The sequence below is a fragment of the Rhincodon typus genome, chromosome 5, assembly GCF_021869965.1.
Source record: "Rhincodon typus isolate 14 chromosome 5, sRhiTyp1.1, whole genome shotgun sequence".
Taxonomy (NCBI): Eukaryota; Metazoa; Chordata; class Chondrichthyes; order Orectolobiformes; family Rhincodontidae; genus Rhincodon; species Rhincodon typus.
In genome coordinates, this window is record NC_063336.1 from 119,956,936 (window position 1) to 119,975,077 (window position 18,142).

At 44.1% G+C, this 18,142-nt stretch overlaps 1 protein-coding gene across 3 annotated transcripts in view; it reads left to right on the forward strand.

Moving 5' to 3' along the window:
* gareml (GRB2 associated, regulator of MAPK1-like) overlaps positions 1-18,142 on the forward strand; it is a 182,466-nt gene that overhangs the window by 99,116 nt on the left and 65,208 nt on the right. For 2 of the 3 annotated variants that reach the window (XM_048596428.1, XM_048596429.1), the window contains exon 3: positions 17,629-17,759. The exons of the other annotated variant lie outside the window; for it this stretch is intronic. In XM_048596428.1, coding sequence (XP_048452385.1) covers positions 17,629-17,759 — 131 coding nt within the window. The remainder of the gene's footprint in view (positions 1-17,628; positions 17,760-18,142) is intronic. 3 annotated transcript variants of the gene reach the window in all.

The window sequence follows — 18,142 nt, forward strand, 5'->3', positions numbered from 1 at the left end:
ATTCACGCCACACAAATGCCAGGCAATGACCATCTCCAATAAGAATCAATCTAACGACTATCTCTTGATGTTCACTGGTGTTACCATCACTGAATTCCCCAACTATCAACATTCAGGGAGTTACCATTGATGAGAAATTCAACTGGACTTGAAATATAAACACAGTGGCTACAAGAGTAGGTCAGAGGTTAGTAATACTGCGGCAAGTAACTCTCTCCCTGCCTCCCCAAAGCCTGTCTACCATCTGCAAGGCAGAAGTCAGGAGTGTGATGGAATATTACCTATGATATTCAAGAAGCTTGACATGCAGGATAAAGCAGCCCGCTTGATTGGTGCCACATCCACAAGCATCCACTCCCTTCACCAGCAACTCAGGAGCAACAGTATGTACTATCTACAAGATGACCTGCAGAAATTCAACAAAGATCCTCAGACAGCACCTTCTAAATTCAAGACCACTTCCACCCAGAAAGATAAGGACAGCAGATACATGAAAACACCCACCACCTGCAAGTTCTGCCTCAAGCCACTCACCTTGGAAATATGTTGCCATTCCTTCACTGATGCTGGGTCAAAAGCCTGGAATTTCCTCCCTAAGAGTAGGGAGCACATGGATTGCAGCAGTTCAAGAAGGCAGCTCATCTCCACTTTCTCGAGGACAACCGGGGCAGGCAATAATTGCTGGCTCAGCCACGGACACCCAAGTCCCACAGAATACCAAAAAAAACTTCCACACTGTTGGCTGACTGTGTGCACCGCATGGGCAGGGGTCATTGGTAAGTGACATTCTGCTGAGAGTATGAGGTGCAACCAGCCTGCTTTTATTCAAAGCAGGGTGGCCCTTTAAGGAGAAGCTGCATTGTGTGATGTTGCTGCAACTTATACCTGGGAAATGAAGCTTCAGGGTAAAAGGAATGTTTCACATAGAATTGTAAATGTGTACCTAGAGGTTGGAGATGGACAAGACCAGAGACACTCTGGTTTCTCCTGAAATTAGGAAGCCCTCAAAAAGCAGTTACCAGAAGGGAATGGGAGATGGGCCACAAGATCTAGGGACCACACATGGGCAGTCAACGCCAGTGAATATAACTTTAAACAACACCTTTCCCCCAACCCCACAAACTGAGCAGCATGAGAGGTTTGTGGTGCAAGATAATGTACATAACCACGTCACTCATTCAACAGGAGCCCCTGACACTGAGTACTCATATGAACAGCCAGATACTCCATCTCACAGTAACATGCCTACCCATCCTACATGCTTCCTACCCACCTGTCAGTGTGTGCACATACCTCCAGCTCATTCACACATATTGTCCAAGCATGGTACAACACAACACTAACGTTATGTCCTGTTTCTTGGAGACACAATTGATAGCAGCTGGGCATTGCAGGTGTGGTGAAGGATGCCTGGATCTCCTGAGCCCTGTACAGGAAATGATTTTCAGGATAATTGAATCAGCTGCTGCAGAGCTCCAGTACCCTGTGTTGCTGAGAGAATTAAAGATGATGATATATATCTGTTTTGTGCTTCTTCTCAGCTCATGATCATGCAGATCCTACTGCCTGATATGACCATGAAGCACTCTTGCTTCCCATCACAGCCTTCCCTGCCATTAACCTCCCCTTTCTAATTTGCTACCTTCAGTCACTTAAGAACATGCCGCTCGTCCAGCTACAGGTGTCCAAGAAGGAAGAAAAGAAGCAAGACCACATCATTAATGAAGAGATCCTGTCACATGATCCAACAGTCACACAGCCACCAGCTCATGGTACGGCAACTGCATGCATCTTGGAAGCGGGTAGAGAGATTGGATTTGGATGTGACAAATTACCTGACACAGGTGGGCTGCAGCCTATCCCATTCCAGGTGAAGGGTAGTTTGTTTGCCAGCTCATTGCAGGACAAATGAGTTCTGCTGCAGAGTCCTCGAGGTGGGGCTCTATACTGGAAGCACAAAGTGGACACACATACCAGAATGCTGGATGTATTGGCTGCCTTGCCAGACAGCCTTCTGCCACAGTCTGGGAGCATAGAGGAGTTCAGTTCTGTATTGGCAGAGGGCATAGTGCGAAGTTTGTTTTTCACATTCTGCTCTCTCTCCTTGTCATGCTGCAGACCCAGAAGCACTGCCATCCATAATTGCTGCAGTTTTCATGGAGACTTGATTCCTGTTCCTCTACTGTCTGTCTGACAAACTCAAAATCTTGCTACAACATCTCCAAACGCAGACAAGAGTACTTTGCAATACAGAAGTGCTTCAAAATTCCCCTACCTGTAAGATGGGTGCCTCACTTTCTAAATCTTGGTAACGTGTGGCCCATCATGTAGCACAGTTCACTGTCAATGCAGTGAAAATGCATCGTTTTGAAATGTAACAAAAACGGAAATTGCTGGAGACACTCAGCAGGTTTGGCAACATCTGTGGGGGAAAAAAGACAAAGTTAATGTTTTGGATCCAAAGACTTTTTGGATTTTTCAAACTGATGGTAGCTAGGGAAGAGAAGTATATGAAAGGTGGAGATGGCACCCAGAAACAGAGAGAATATCAGTTATGCAAAGGAATGGATAATGGTGAAAGGGAGAGAGAAAAGCCAATAATAGGGATCATTGGTGGGTGAAAATGGGTTAGCTGTGCTGAAAGCGGCCTGTGTGGTGACAAGGTTTGGGGTGTGAGGTTGGGTGCTCAGGCCCTAAAATTATTGAACTCGATATTAAATCCTGAAGGCTGCAGGGTTGCCAAGCAGAAAATGAGATGCTGTTCCTGCAGCTTGCGCTGAGCTTCACTGAAGTACTACAGCAATCCTGAGACAGAGATATTGGCCAGGGAACAGGGTAGTGTGTTGAAGTGGCAGGCAACCAGAAGCTAAAGGGCCATTTTTATGGTCAGAATGCAGGTGTGTTCAGCAAACCAGTCATCCAGTCTGTGTTTCATCTCTCCAGTGTAGCAGAGACCACGTTGTGATGAGGGACAATTCCCTCAGGGTCACCCTGATCCACTCCTCTTCCATTCCCAAGACCTCCACACACCCCAAGGCACCTTCCCATGCAATCACAGAATGTGTAACGTTTGCTCATTTACTTCCTCCCTCCTCACTAACAAGGCAACCATTATCTATCATTTTGCCTAACTTATATGGACACTTATCTACAATGCCTGCATCAAACTGTTTGTACAAAAAATAAAAGCAGAAAATAGTCAAATATCATTAAACAATATCACAACAGAATAAATACAATGATGCTTCTCTTACTGTTCAGAAATTACATTTTAACTCAGTGACCTAGCTATTTGCAGTTTGTTTCTTTAACTGATGTAGTTGGTGAAACAATGCTCTTTTCATGGCTCCGTTTTATTGCTGGACAGAAGTTATAGGTACTGATAGGCAGAGGGATCTGGGTGTACAGGTACACAGGTTACTGAAAGTGGCAATGCATGTGGAGAAGGCAGTCAACAAGGCATATGGCATGCTTGCCTTCATTGGCCAGGGCATTTAGTTTAAAAATTGGCAGGTAATGTTGCAGCTTTACAGAACCTTAGTTAGGCCACATTTGGAATATTGTGTTCCATTCTGGTCGCCACACTACCAGAAGGATGTGTTGGCTTTAGAGAGGGTGCAGAAAAGATTTACCAGGATGTTGCCTGGTATGGAGGGCATTAGCAATGAGGAGAGGTTAGAGAAACTTGGGTTGTTCTCACTGGAACGACGGAGGTTGAGGGGCAACCTGATAGAGGTCTACAAGATTATGAAGAGCATTGACAGACTGGACAGTCAGAAGCTTTTTCCCAGGGTGGAAGAGTCAGTTACCAGGGGCCATGGGTTTATGGTGCGAGGGGCAAGGTTTTAAAGGTGATGTATGAGGCAAGTTTTTTTACACAGAGGGTGGTGGGTGCCTGGAACTTGCTGCCGGGGGAGGTAGTGGAAGCAGACACTTACATTGACTTTTAAAGGGCGTCTTGACAAATACATGAATAGGATGGGAATAGAGGGATACGGCCCCCGGAAGGGTAAGGGGTTTTAGTTGTGACGGGCAGTATGTCAGTGCAGGTTTGGAGGGCCGAAGGGCCTGTTCCTGTACTGTAATTTTCGTTGTTCTTTGTTCACATTGTAACAAGGAAATGGCAATTATGTTTTAATTTGTTTTTTAACTTCGCCTTCAGTATTCTTTTTTTGATTTTTCTCATTGAAAATACCACCCAACTTTAAAACATCAAAATCTGAAGCAATCATAAATTAATGCAAAATAAAATCAGAAAGTTCTGGAGAAACTATCAGGTCTGACATCATCTATGGAGATGGAACCAGAAGAAGATCCATTGGATTTGAAGCATCAACTCAGTTTCTTTCTGGATAAATGCTGCTGAGTTTCTCCATCATTATCTGTTTGTATTACAGATTTCCAAATCCACTGTATTTTGCTTTTATTTAAGTTAATGGAAATTCTCGCACATTAACCTTCCTGTTTTGAATGTTGTAGTCGGTCTTACTGTTTATGGCTAAATTCTCAATTGTTTTGGTAATCCAACAGGAGATTAACTGTAAAGATAGAACAGTATTTTATGCCTGGATATCCCTTTGTTCATCTACTGTAAAAACAAATGCTCTCTATTTTAATTTTTAGCTCAAAATTTACCATGCTACTTTGAAGCCAATGTCTGTGGATAAGTGCATAACTCCAGTAACTAAGGCACTTACCAAAACCTGATCTGGCTTTGGGAGTCTTTGCCTCTGTCGCAAAGAAAGGATGGATATATTCCCAAAGATGTGGGAGATTTGGAACTCACCCATGAGAGCTATTTAACATTCAAAAGCTGATAGAAAATGTCCCCAAATGTAACAGTAGACCTAACTGCCAATGCTAGAACTGAATTCATAGTTATCTAATTGTTTGAGACCCTGTTCTGCAGAAAATTGCTGCTGTAATTTTAATAAGTAAATGCAAATCACTATTCGACCTTTAAAATGTATTTTCTGGGATACTGACATTGGTATTGGATTTTAAAATTGATTTTAAATGAGTCGCTCCTTCTTCAGCATGACAATGGGTTGCTATGGGAACTGGGAAAAAAATCACTCTCTTAACAGGGCAGTGGAATAATTTCATTCGTAGTTGAACTTGTTCACCGCTTGAAATTGATGGAGTGAAGTTGAAAATAGCCATTGGGGTTTTAACGTCAGATTTTAGAGTAAATTTGAACATTTTTATATTTTTTGGTAAGATTTTTGCTTAGACCTTGCCGCAACAAATACAACTTAAATAAAACTTGAGAAGTGTTTTGATCACTTTGCTACATAAAAGGATTTTTTGTGCCATGTTCCAAATTTGGTGATAGCTAATGCAAACTGCAGAATTCAGCTCAAACTTTCTGTTAAGTTGCTATACCGATCACAAAACCTAGAGCAGACTGGGCAGGACTTGGGAAAGATACAATTTCTCAATAATAAATCAGTTACTGACAAGGTAGAAATGTTGCAAACAGCGCTAGTTGCTAAATGTTGTCTATTTTGTTGCTGAATTGCCCACAAAACAAGAATGCAACCTGATTTTGGAATAAATAGTTCATTACACCCGAGGCCTTTGTGAACCAAGAATTACAGCGAAGAGGGAAACCACAGTGAATGGAAGTATTAACATAAGGACAATCACGGCGGCAGCAACAGAGTGAATGGAAACTGAGGACAGTCAGTGCGTAGGGAGTAGTCTCATGGATGGGATTAAATCTTTTCCACCTAAAGATTCAACAACGAGCCTGTTGCCTGGTTCTGTATTTTGATTGGTCTCCGTCTGGCCATGTGGACAGAGGAAATGTGTGAGAAGGACAGAACTATTGAATGGTTCCAGCCTTTCTTTTCGAGCTTTTGGTTTCCATGGCAATGTAATACCCAAGGAGTGCACAGGGGGAGAGAAAGGAGGATCATGAGATGATGAGATGAAAACACATTCAGCTTCTGAACATCGATGGAAAAAGTAAAATAAAAGTGTGCATTGTGTGCCTGACTGCGTCGACATAACATTTTGACAGTTTCTAAGTTGAGTGGCATTCACAGGTGACCGCGATAAATGCAAAATCATTATTTGGAGAAAGCTGTTACTCAAAAAGATAGATATACATGTATTTGTGTGTTTTGTTTGAAGTCTCATTGTAGCCTGAACCGCAAATTAACTGTATGAACGTGAGATAGTAGGAACTGCAGATGCTGGAGAATCTGAGATAACAAGGTGTAGAGCTGGATGCACACAGCAGGCCAAGCAGCATCAGAGGAGCAGGAAAGCTGACGTTTCAGGCCTAGACCCTTCTTCAGAAATGGAGGAGGGGAAGGGGGTTCTGAAATAAATAGGGAGAGACGGGGAGGCGGATAGAAGATGGATAAAAGAGAAGATAGGTGGAGAGGAGACAGACAGGTCAAAGAGGCGGGGATGGAGCCAGTAAAGGTGAATGTAGGTGGGACAGTAGGGAGGAGACAGGTCAGTCCAGGGAGGACGGACAGGTCAAGGGGGCGGGATGAGGTTTGTAGGTAGGAGATGGGGGTGGGGCTTGAGGTGGGAGGAGGGGATAGGTGGGAGGAAGAACAGGTTAGGGAGGCGGGGAGAAGCTGGGCTGGTTTCTGGTTTTGCCTGTCTCTGCTTTGCTTGTCCCAGGATCTTGGTGTTGTCCCAATCGAGTTGGTGGTTCTCCTTATCCATGTGGATAGAGATGAATGAGTATTGGTCGTGTCTTTTTGTAGCCAGTTGATGTTCACGTATCCTTGTTGTTAATTTCCTTCCTGTTTGTCCAATGTAGTTTTGTCAAAGTCTTTGCAGGGAATCTTGTACGTGACATTGGTCCTGTCCATAGTGGGTAGTGGGTCTTTGGTTCGGGCGAGCAGTTGTCGTAGGGTTGATGAGGGTTTGTGCACTATTCTGATGCCCAGTGATCATAGGAGTCTTGTGGTTAATTCTGATGTGTTCCTGATGTAAGGTAGTGTGATGAGTGTGTCGGGGCGTGTAGTATCTTCCTGGTGTCATTCGTTTAGTAGGCATCTTCTGAGCTAGTTTTTCAGATATCCATTATCTTTGATAACCTGGAAGAGGTATTTTTCTTCTTCTCTGCGTAACTGTGTGCTGCTGCAGTGTGTTGCAAAGACACAAAGGTGCTGTCTACGTAACATATCCATAGTTTTGGTTGGATTAGTGGAAGGGCCGTACTTTCCAGTCTTTGCATCACCGCCTCAGCTATTAGCCCAGAGATAGGTGATCCCATGGGTGTCCCGTTGATCTGTTCATATACTTGGCCGTTGAAAGTGAAGTAGGTGGTGAGACATAGGTCCAGTAGCTTCAGCAAATTGTCTGTGGAGATGGTTTCACTGGGGTCTTGTTCTTGTTCTATTAGTGCTGTCATTGTTTCCCTTGCTAGTGGTATGTCTATTGATGTGACTAGGGCAGTGACGTCAAACAATACCATGGTCTCATCGTCATCTATTCTTATGTCTTTGATGGAACTGAGGAACTCTTGGGCTGGATACCTTATGTAGATACCTGAACATTGCAATGCAGAGCTACTGAAAATGGATTGGTCCCTGGACAAAGTATGTTTGTCAAGAGTGGAAAAGCAAGAAAGATGAAAAAATAAATTGACTTGCTCCTTCATTCTTTTGCAGATATGCTTCATTGGCAGCAGAAAATACTTAACAATTGAAAACATTTTCCATATTTCTCAATGGAGTTAATATTTTCCAATTAACCCATTCAGAGATGTTATTACACACCTCTGGTGCAAGTGGAACTTGAGCCTGGGTCTCCTGGCTCAGAGACAGGGACACTTCCACTGCACCCAAAGAGTCCTTTTTTCAATAGAGTAATCGTAATCACATCTTATTCCATGTTCAAATCCGGTTAGGTGTGCATACGCAATTCCTTAAAACCTGTGCAAGTTAGTTTGAGCCTGGGTACTGTTCAAATACGCAGAGGCTGCAGATGAATAGGCACCAAAATCCGACAAAAAACCCCAGAAAATTCAGTCATGGAGGTCATCAATCAGCAAAAAGTCATTTGCCCATCGCCATAAAAGGAAGAATCTGTAAGGAGTTGCTCCTTCAATTACAATCTGTTTGGCTCCAGTGCTTGCTGCAGATAGCCCCTACCTTTCTCAGTAATCTCCTTCAGCACCTCAATATTCAGAGATATCTGCATCCCTTCACTTCTGGTTGTTTGAGCAGCGCTACTCATCATCTTTCCACCACTTTCCACCATAGCTACAGCTGACTTGGCCCTAAGCTTTGCAATTCCCTTCTCTTGTCAAGTTTTATTTTGTAATGCTCCTGTGAAGTACTTGGACATTTCATTATCTTAGAGACTCTGTATAAACCCGAGTTGTTGTTGTTTTCCAAGATGCATATCTGTATAATATCAAAGCAAAATACTGCAAATGCTGGACATTGGAATTAAAAAGAGGCAATGCTGAAAGCATTCAGCTGCCTGCAATGTGTTAAGGATATGACTTCATTGAGTTGCCTTTGGCATGTTATGCAATTCAAAATGGGCATCCAGCTGCAGTGCTCATTCCAGACTGGTGCAAAATCAGGAAGCTGACCTGGCAAGTGGTTATAGAGGTGGGTGATATAATTGGAAGGTTTGGGTCAGATGGTGAGGATATGGAAGGGAAAACTGCTAGTTTGGAAAGGCAGAGATAACAAGGTGTAGAGCTGGATGAACACAGCAGGCCAAACAGCATCATAGGAGCAGGAAGGCTGACGTTTCAGGCCTAGACCCTTCATCAGAAATGGGGGAGGGGAACGGGGTTCTGAAATAAATAGGGAGAGAGGGGGATGCAGATAGAAGATGGATAGAGGAGAAGATAGGTGGAGAGGAAACAGACAGATCAAAGAGGCAGGGATGGAGCCAGTAAAGGTGAGTGTAGGTGGGGAGTTAGGGAGGGGATAGGTCAGTCCAGGGAGGATGGACAGGTCAAGGGGGTGGGATGAGGTTAGTAGGTAGGAGATGGAGGTGTGGCTTGAGGTGGGAGGAGGGGATAGGTGGGAGAAAGAACAGGTTAGGGAGGCAGGGACGAGCTGGGCTGGTTTTGGGATGCGGTAGAGGGAGGGGAGATTTTGAAGCTTGTGAAATCCACATTGATACCATTGGGCCGCAGCGTTCCCAAGTGGAATATGAGTTGCTGTTCCTGCAACCTTCAGGTGGCATCATTGTGGCACTGCAGGAGGCCCAGGATGGACATGTCATCTGAGGAATGGGAGGGGGAGTTGAAATGGTTTGCGACTGGGAGGTGCAGTTGTTTATTGCGAACCGAGCGTAGGTGTTCTGCAAAGCGGTCCCCGAGCCTCCGCTTGGTTTCCCCGATGTAGAGGAGGCCACAATGGGTACAGCGGATACAGTATACCACATTAGCAGATGTGCAGGTGAACATCTGCTTGATGTGGAAAGTCTTCTTGGGACCTGGAATGGGGGTGAGGGAGGAGGTGTGGGGGCAGGTGTAGCACTTCCTGCGGTTGCAGGGAAAAGTGCCGGGTGTGTTTTGGCTGGAGGAGAGTGTGGAGCGGACAAGGGAGTCACGGAGAGAGTAGTCCCTCCGGAAAGCAGATAAGGGTGGGGAGGGAAAAATGTCTTTGGTGGTGGGGTCGGATTGCAGATGGCCGAAGTGTCGGGGGATGATGCGTTGGATCTGGAGGTTGGTGGGGTGGTACGTGAGGACGAGGGGGATTCTGTTTTGATTGTTATTGCAGGGGAGGGGGTGTGAGGGATGAGTTGCGGGAAATGCGGGAGACACAGTGGAAGGCGTTCTCGACCACTGAGGGGGGGGAAGTTGCGGTCCTTGAAAAACGAGGGCATCTGAGATGTACGGGAGTGGAATACCTCATCCTGGGAGCAGATGCGGCGGAGGCGAAGGAATTGGGAATAGGGGATGGCATTTTTGCAGGAAGGTGGGTGGGAGGAGGTGTATTCTAGGTAGCTGTGGGAGTCAGTGGGCTTGAAATGGATATCGGTTTCTAGGTGGTTGCCCGAGATGGAGACAGAGAGGTATTAGAGATTGTCCAGGTGAACTTAAGGTTGGGGTGGAAGGTGTTGGTGAAGTGGATGAACTGTTCGAGCTCCTCGTGGGAGCACGAGGCGCCGCTGATACAGTCATCAATGTAACGGAGGAAGAGGTGGGGTTTAGGGCCAGTGTAGGTACGGAAGAGGGATTGTTCCACGTAACCTGCAAAGCGGCAGGCATAGCTTGGGCCCATGTGGGTACCCATGGCCACCCCCTTTGTCTGTAGGAAGTGGGAGGAATTGAAAGAGAAGTTGTTGAGGGTGAGGACGAGTTCGGCTAAGGGAATGAGGGTGTCAGTGGAGGGGGACTGGCCGGGCCTGCGGGACAGGAAGAAGCGGAGGGCCTTTAGGCCATCTGTATGGGGAATGCAGATCTAGAGGGACTGGACGTCCATGGTAAAGATGAGGTGTTGGGGACCAGGGAATTGGAAGTTCTGGAGGAGGTGGAGGACGTGGGTGGTGTCACGGACATAGGTAGGGAGTTCCTGGGCCAAGGGGGAGAAAATGGAGTCCAGATAGTTGGAGATAAGTTCGGTGGGGCAGGAGCAGGCGGAGACAATGGGTCGACCAGGGCATTCAGTTTTGTGGATTTTGGGAAGGAGATAGAAGCGGGCGGTGCGGAGTTGGGGAACGATGAGGTTGGAGGCCGTGGGTGGGAGGTCATCTGAGGTGATGAGGTTGTGGATGGTTTGGGAGATGATGGTTTGGTGCTCGGCGTTGGGGTCATGATCAAGGGGGCGGTCGGAGGAGGTGTCGGAGAGTTGGCGTCCGGCCTCGGCAATGTAGAGGTCAGTGCGCCACACTACAACTGCGCCTCCCTTGTCCGCGGGTTTTATGGTGAGGTTGGGATTGGAGTGGAGGGCTGCACGTTCTGCGGGAGAGAGGTTGGAGTGGGTGAGAGGGGTGGAGAGGTTGAGGCGATTGATGTCTCGACGGCAGTTGGAGATGAAGAGTTCGAGGGAGGGTAGGAGGCCTTGGGGTGGTGTCCAGGAGGAGGGGGTGTGTTGGAGGCAGGAGAAGGGGTCAGTAGAGGGAGGGTTAGGTTCACGGTTAAAGAAGTAAGCGTGGAGGCGGAGGCGGCGGAACAACTGCTCTATGTCCAAACGTGACCGGTAGGCGGAGAAGGTTTGTCCTGGCCCAACAATTTTACACCCATCTTTTTGAGACATTTCCCTGAATGAGCCCCCAAAATTATACTGGGATCTGATCCAATCATAATTCTGATTTACGATTACTGAGACTCCCCAGTAATGAAGTTGTTGCAGAGCCACCTGGTAGAAGATCCAATTTAAAACTGAATTGCAGTTTAGTGTGGACTGTTGGTCTACCACCTTGATTTTAACTCCATCACCATGAAGCAGTGAGATTACCATTCAGGCCTTCCTAATTGTCTCTGTAACAATGTCTATCGTATCAGGGTACCTTGTGTTTAGCTGCTATCATGTCATAAATTATAAAGTGTAAGGTCACGGCCTCTTTTCATTAGACTGGATCCCATCCCTAAAAGAGGCTAGTGGTAGCAAGCTAACAATTTGGTGAGCAATATTTCAGACATTCTCCTACAACAGTGTTTACAAATTAATCCTGACTGTGCTAAGAATTATACTGCAAGTCAATTTATGATTATCGATCAGACTCACAATATGATTAATTTGTGCATGCTAGAAGCTACTTATATTAACACACAGGACACCGTTGTTTGTAGGCAGAAGGAATTTAACCACAGGTTTCATTGAGGAAAAGGTCATGGAGATGCCAATCCTTGCTGCATTCTCAATAGTAAATGTCTGTCCTATCAGAGTTCACCAGCCTAGTTTGTGTTTTCCACTAACTAAGATTAACAGTTAACAGGTTCTGTTGTATCCCCATATCAATTGGAACCCACTTCTTATCCTGTACACAATGATGTTCCCTTCTATAAAATAAAACAAAGAATTATGGATGCTGAAAATTAGAAGCAAAAGCAGAAATTTCTGTAGAAACTCAGCAGGTTTGGCAATATCTGTGGAGAGAAAGCAGAGTAAATGTTTCTAGTCTGGTGACCCTTTTTCAGAACTGATAGTAACTAGGAAAAGGTGGTATATATGTTGAAGACAGTTGGTGGGGTAGGTGTGGTTAGAGTGGTATGGATAGAATGGGGAAGGAGTGAGTGGACAGGCAGAGATAGAACCCAGAGAGAGAGAGAGAGAGAAACAACAGTTAGGAAGAAAAGGTGATGAATAGTAGTACACTCAGGAGAAAGAGAAGCTGATAATGACACCATAAGTAGGTGAAAATGGGCTGGTTGTGTTGAAAGCAGCCCATGTGTCAGGGCCTGGGTGTGTAAAGGACATAGATGAAGATGTTCAGGTTCTCAAACGATTGAACTTGATATTGAGTCCTGAAGGCTTCAAGATCCCTAAGCAGAAAATGAGGTGCTGTTCATCCAGCTTGCGCTGAGCTTTGCTGGAGTACTGCAGCAAGCCTGGGACAGAGAAATTGGCCAGGGAATACAGTGGTGTGTTGAAGTGACGGGCAACTGGAAGCTCAGGGTCGTTTTTGCAGACAGAATGTAGGTGTTCTGCAAAGTGGCCACCCAGTCTGCCCTTCGTTTCCCCACTGTAGAGAAGACCACATGATGAACAGTGAATACAGTAGACTAGATTGAACAAAGTGCAGGTAAAATGCTGCTTCATCTGGATGGAAGCCTCAGATGGTGAGGAGGGGAGAAGCAAGTGTTGCTTCTTCTGTGATAGTTTGGGAAGCTGCCTTGGGGAGGTGTTAGGACTGTTGTAGAGGTGGACCAAGGTCTTTTGAAAGGAATGACCCCTGTAAAATGATGACAAGGCAAGAGCGGGCAATGGGTGTGTGTCACAGCATTCTACTAGAGGAGGCTTATGATCCTTTGGATGTGAGTGCCGAGGGGGGTGGGGGTGGAGTGAGGACCATGGGGACTCTATTGGTGTTGTGGGAAGGAAGAGAAGGGGTGAGGCAGAAATGTGGGAAATGAGTTGGATTACTGTAGCATGCTATAATCTATGCCTTTGTCTCTCTGTTACTGTCTCTCTTTAGGCTCATCCCTGTCTATCTACTCGCTGTTCTAAGCACCTCCCCTGTTGTCTTCAGCATAAATGCCATCTTTTCCTAGCTACTGTCAATTCTGAAGAAGGGTCTCTGGACTTAAAACATTAACTCTGCTTTCTCTCCTGTTGAGTTCCTCCAGCAAATTCTGATTTTGATGTTTCCTTCCATGTTTGGTTTTTGCATGTTAGTCCTAATGTGTATAAGATGAAAAGCTTAGTTTTTGTTTTAGCAATGCTTTAAAGTCTGTACTACAAGTTGATTTCTGCTTTGTAATTTGTTTTCAAGTTTTGTTAGGCTTTCCCAAAGTAATCTCTTTATTGTTAACTGCACAGTTCACATTACCACACAGTCCTCTCCTGTGTCTAGTGAAGATGGGAAAATAATCCTCAGGTGAGGTGCCAGAGGACTGGAGTAATGCAAACGTGGTTCCATTGTTTAAAAAGAGTGCAAGGGAAATCCCAAACAATTACAGGCCAGTTAGTCTTACTTCAGTGGTGGACAAATGTTTAGAATCAGTCCTGAGAGATTGGATAAACTATCATTTAGGAAGGCATGGACTAGTCGGTGATAGTATGGCTTGTTAAGGGAAGGTCAAATTTAAATGGATTCTGTGAGGAAGTCACATGGAGAATTGATGGGGATAATGCAGTGGATGTTGTCTGCATGGATTTTGAGTAAGGCATTTGACAAGGTCCCACATGACAGATGAGTCAAAAAATGAAACTGCATGGAATACAGGATAATGTGTCGAATTGGATCCAAAGAGACAATGGGTAATGGTCAATGTCTGCCCTTGCAAATGGAAAGCTGTTCCAAGTAGTGATCTGCGAGGCTTGGTGTTCAAACCTGTGTTGTTTGTTTTATGAGATAACAAGATGTACAGCTGGATGAACACAGCAGGCCAAGCAGCATCAGAGGATCAGGAAAGCTGACGTTTTGGGCCTAGACCCTTCTTCAGAAAAATGTTTGTTTGTTTGATGATGTGGAGGTGCCAGTGTTGGACTGGGGTGGACAAAGTCAGAAGTCACACCAGGTTATAGGCCAACAGGTTGATATGAAATCACCGAGCTTTCAGAGCGCTGTTCCTTCGTCAGGTGAAATGGAGGGAAGCACATACATCTCTGTCTATAAATTCTGGACCTGTGCGCTTCCCTCCACTTCACCTGAAGAAGGAGCAGCACTCTGAAAGCTTGTGATTTCAAATAAACCTGTTGGACTATAACCTGGTGTCATTTGTTTTATACATTAACAATGTGGACTTGAACGCTGGATGGTGGGGGCGGGGGGGGCACAATTAGGAAATTTGCAGACAGAGAGAGGTAGTAGTAGCCCATGTGATGACAAGGCCTGGCGTGTGGGCGGGGTAAGGTGCCGTAAAATTATTGAACTTGATATAAAGCCTTGAAGGATGCAGGGCCCCAAGCAAAAACTGAGCTGTTGTTCTTCCAGTTTGCGTTGAGCTTCACAGTGGAGCACTGCAGCAAGCCTGAGACAGAGAAGTGGGCCAGGGAACATGGTGACCTTGAGATTCCAGTTGCCTGCCATTTCAATACACTATTTTGTTCTCTACAATCTCATCAAAAACAACAATTAATTATTCATTAAAACTGTTACACATGGCATAATTCTTCAAGTTCATGCTTGTCAATTAAGGCAAGAAAAATGTAGATTAATTTTGATTTTGGTGGGTGAAAATAAGATTGTACAGAGCAGCAATGAGCAGTGCACATTGAAGCAGGATGTAAGGCCCAACTTCCACAACAAATTATCAATAAATGTCCACAACCATTGCCAAGGGCAATGGAGACATGAAGCTCAGGCTTTGCTGATAGAGGGCTTGCAAATGCCTGTTCCATGCAAACCCTGTAACTGTATGTCTAGAGCTTCAAGCTATCGACGAGATATTTTTCAATGGTACAGCTTTTTCCTTTACATCTGGACAGACGGGGCTGCTGTACCATCTCTTACAGTGTGCGTATTGGTGGAGGCTCTTTAATTAAAAAAGAATAATAATAAATGGTTGGCATGGATGCAACTTCTCCCATTATCTAGATTTCCAAAAGGCATTTGACAAGGTGCTGCACAAAAGGCTGCTGCATAAGATAAAGTTGCACAGTGTTACGGGTAATGTATTAGCATGGACAGAGGATTGGTTAACTAACAGGAAGCAAAGAGTGGGGATAAATGAGCACTTTTCTGGTTGATGGTCAGTGGCTAGTGGTGTGCCTCAGGGATCTGTGTTGGGACCGCAATTGTTTTAATTTACATAGGTGATTTGGAGTTGGGGACCATGTGTAGTGTGTCAAAGTTTGAGGATGACACTAAGATGAATGGTAGAGCAAAGTGTGCAGAGGACTCTGAAAGTTTGCAGAGGGATATAGATAGCTTGAGTGAGTGGGAAAAGGTCTGGCAGATAGAGTACAATGTTGATAAGTGTGAAGTCATCTATTTTGCTAGGAATAACAGTAAAAAGAACTGTTATATGAAAGGTAAAAAATTGCAGCATGCTGCTGTGGGTGTCCTTGTGTATGAATCGCAGAAGGTTAGTTTGCAGGTACAACAGGTAATTAAGAAGGAAAATGGAATTTTGTCCTTCATTGCTAGAGGGATTGAGTTTAAAAGCGGGGGGTGGGGGGGGGCGGGGGTTAGGTTGCAGCCGTATAGGGTGCTGGTGAGGGGCACTGCATGCAGTTTTGGTCTCCTTACTTGAGAAAGGATGTACTGACACTGGACGGGGTGTGGAGGAGACTCACCAGGTTGATTCCAGGGTTCAGAGTGTTGGCTTATGAGGAGAGACTGAGTACACTGGGATTATATTCATTGGAATTTAGAAGAATGAAGGGGAATCTTATCTATTTCCTTCATAATTTATATGTTTCTATATGATAGAAGCAGGGAGGTTGTTTCCACTGGCTGATGAAACTATAGCAAGAGAGCATTGTCTCAAAATTAAGAGGAGCAGATTTAGGACTGAATTGAGGGGGGGACTTCTTCACCCAAAGGGTTGTGAATCTGTGGAATTCCCTGCCCAGTGAAGTAGCTGAGGCTTCCTCTTTGAATAGTTTAAAGCTAAGATAGATAATTTCTTGGACAGTAAAGGAATTAAGGGTTATGGTGAGAGGGTGGGTAAGTGGAACTGAGGCCACAAAACGATCAGCCATGATCTTATTGAATGGTGAAGCAGGCTGAAAGGGCCAGATGGCCTACTCATGCTCCTGGCTCTTACGTTCTTGCAAATTCTTTTGACAGCATGTTAGGTTTCACCAGGCAGATATGTTTAATCTGAAAATAAGCTGCTGAACCGTTACTCCTGTAAAAGTCAACTACTTGACGTTTTTAAAAATGGGTCTCATAAATTTGATGTTTAAATGGATTATATATAGTAGATTAATATTGCTTTGTTTACAAGTTTTGGAATGTTTGTTTTGAGATTAGGAAAAATTCTTCTTGTGATGGATTCAAGCAATATTGAACTATAAACAAATAAAGGTTCTGCATCAGAAGTCTACATCAATGCATATGTACAGCAACAAAAATATATTCCATAAACATGATGTTTTTCCATCTAAATTAACTCGTTTAGAAATATGGAAATGTAGAGATGAATCAGACCATTTAGCTCCTTGTCCCTGTACCACTAGGGAGGTCTTGGCTGAATTGAGAGCTTACTCCATATGCTTGCCTTCACTCCATATCTGTTAATAACCTTAATTCACAAGAATCTAACAAACTCACCTTAAAAACTATTAATCTTGTACAAATTGCTTTTTGTGCAATAGTTCCAAACTTTTACAAACCTTGTGTGAAGAAGTCTTTCCTAATTTCATTCTTGAGAAGGCTGGCTCTAATTTTTGACACAGCCTCCTGGTGCAATGATTCCTGACTGGCAGAACGTTTCACCCGCACTACCCTACCTGCTCCCTTAAACAGCTTGAAGATTTTGATCAATCACCACATAACATTAAAACTTCAGGAGATACAAACTTAGTTCGTAGAATCTCTCTTTTTAAATTAACCCTTGCAATCTGGGTTTCATTCTGGTAAACCTACATCGTAGAGCCTCCAGTATATGCTTTATAAAAAATGGTACATAGAACTGGTCACTTGCTGCAGCTGTCATCTAACCAGGGATTTGCTTCACTGAATATGACTTCTATCTCCTTGTATTCCATTCTCCTTTTATATAGCTTTGCATTCCATTAGCTTTTTGTCATTATTTCTGTGCCTGTTTAATTATTTATATACTTGAAGCCCAAGTCTCTTTGGACCTGCACTGTTTCTAGTTTTTTGCAATTGAGAAAATACCCTTTTGATCCCTTTTAAGTTCAAAGTGGAAATTTCATATTTATCAACATTGAAATTCCTTATCTCCATCCCCCAATATATCAATACCTTTTCAAATTTTTAATATTGCACAACTAAAACCCCAGCTATTGTCCAAAACCACATCTTGGTTTTGAAAGGTATCAGTGAAATTTATCAGTAATGTGATTTTAATTTCATATTTTCACTCAACCTTTGTGGTTCTGTTCCTAGGAAAGTTTAAGTTGCTGGATCAGGATCGAGATGTCAGGGAGCCTGTGCAGTATTTTAACAGTGTTGAGGAAGTGGCCAGTGTTTTTCCAGATCGTGTTTTCGTTATGGAGGCAATAACATTCAGCGTAAAGGTCAGTGATGTGAAAAGTGAGATTTATCTTTTCAGAAAGAACGATTTGGGATTTTTCGTGCATTTACTCGAGAGAAAATACTGCTAAAAATGAAATATCTTGCTACTGGAAAGCATCTTTTTCATGTAAACAGTAGAAGCATATATTAAATTGATCAATTTTAATGTCGTCTTCGTTGCAAACTGAAAAGATGCATGGAAACGATCAGTACATTGTGAGAAATATTGGAAGAGTAGATTTTCTGATTAAGTTGCATTTTCCTTCTATACACATAAAGGAAGAGAAGTCTGGAGATAAAGGTAGCCCATTACACAGTCATTAGCAATCAGTTATTAACTAATAACATCCTCTGGGCTAATTGGTGGCATTTCATAGATTCATAG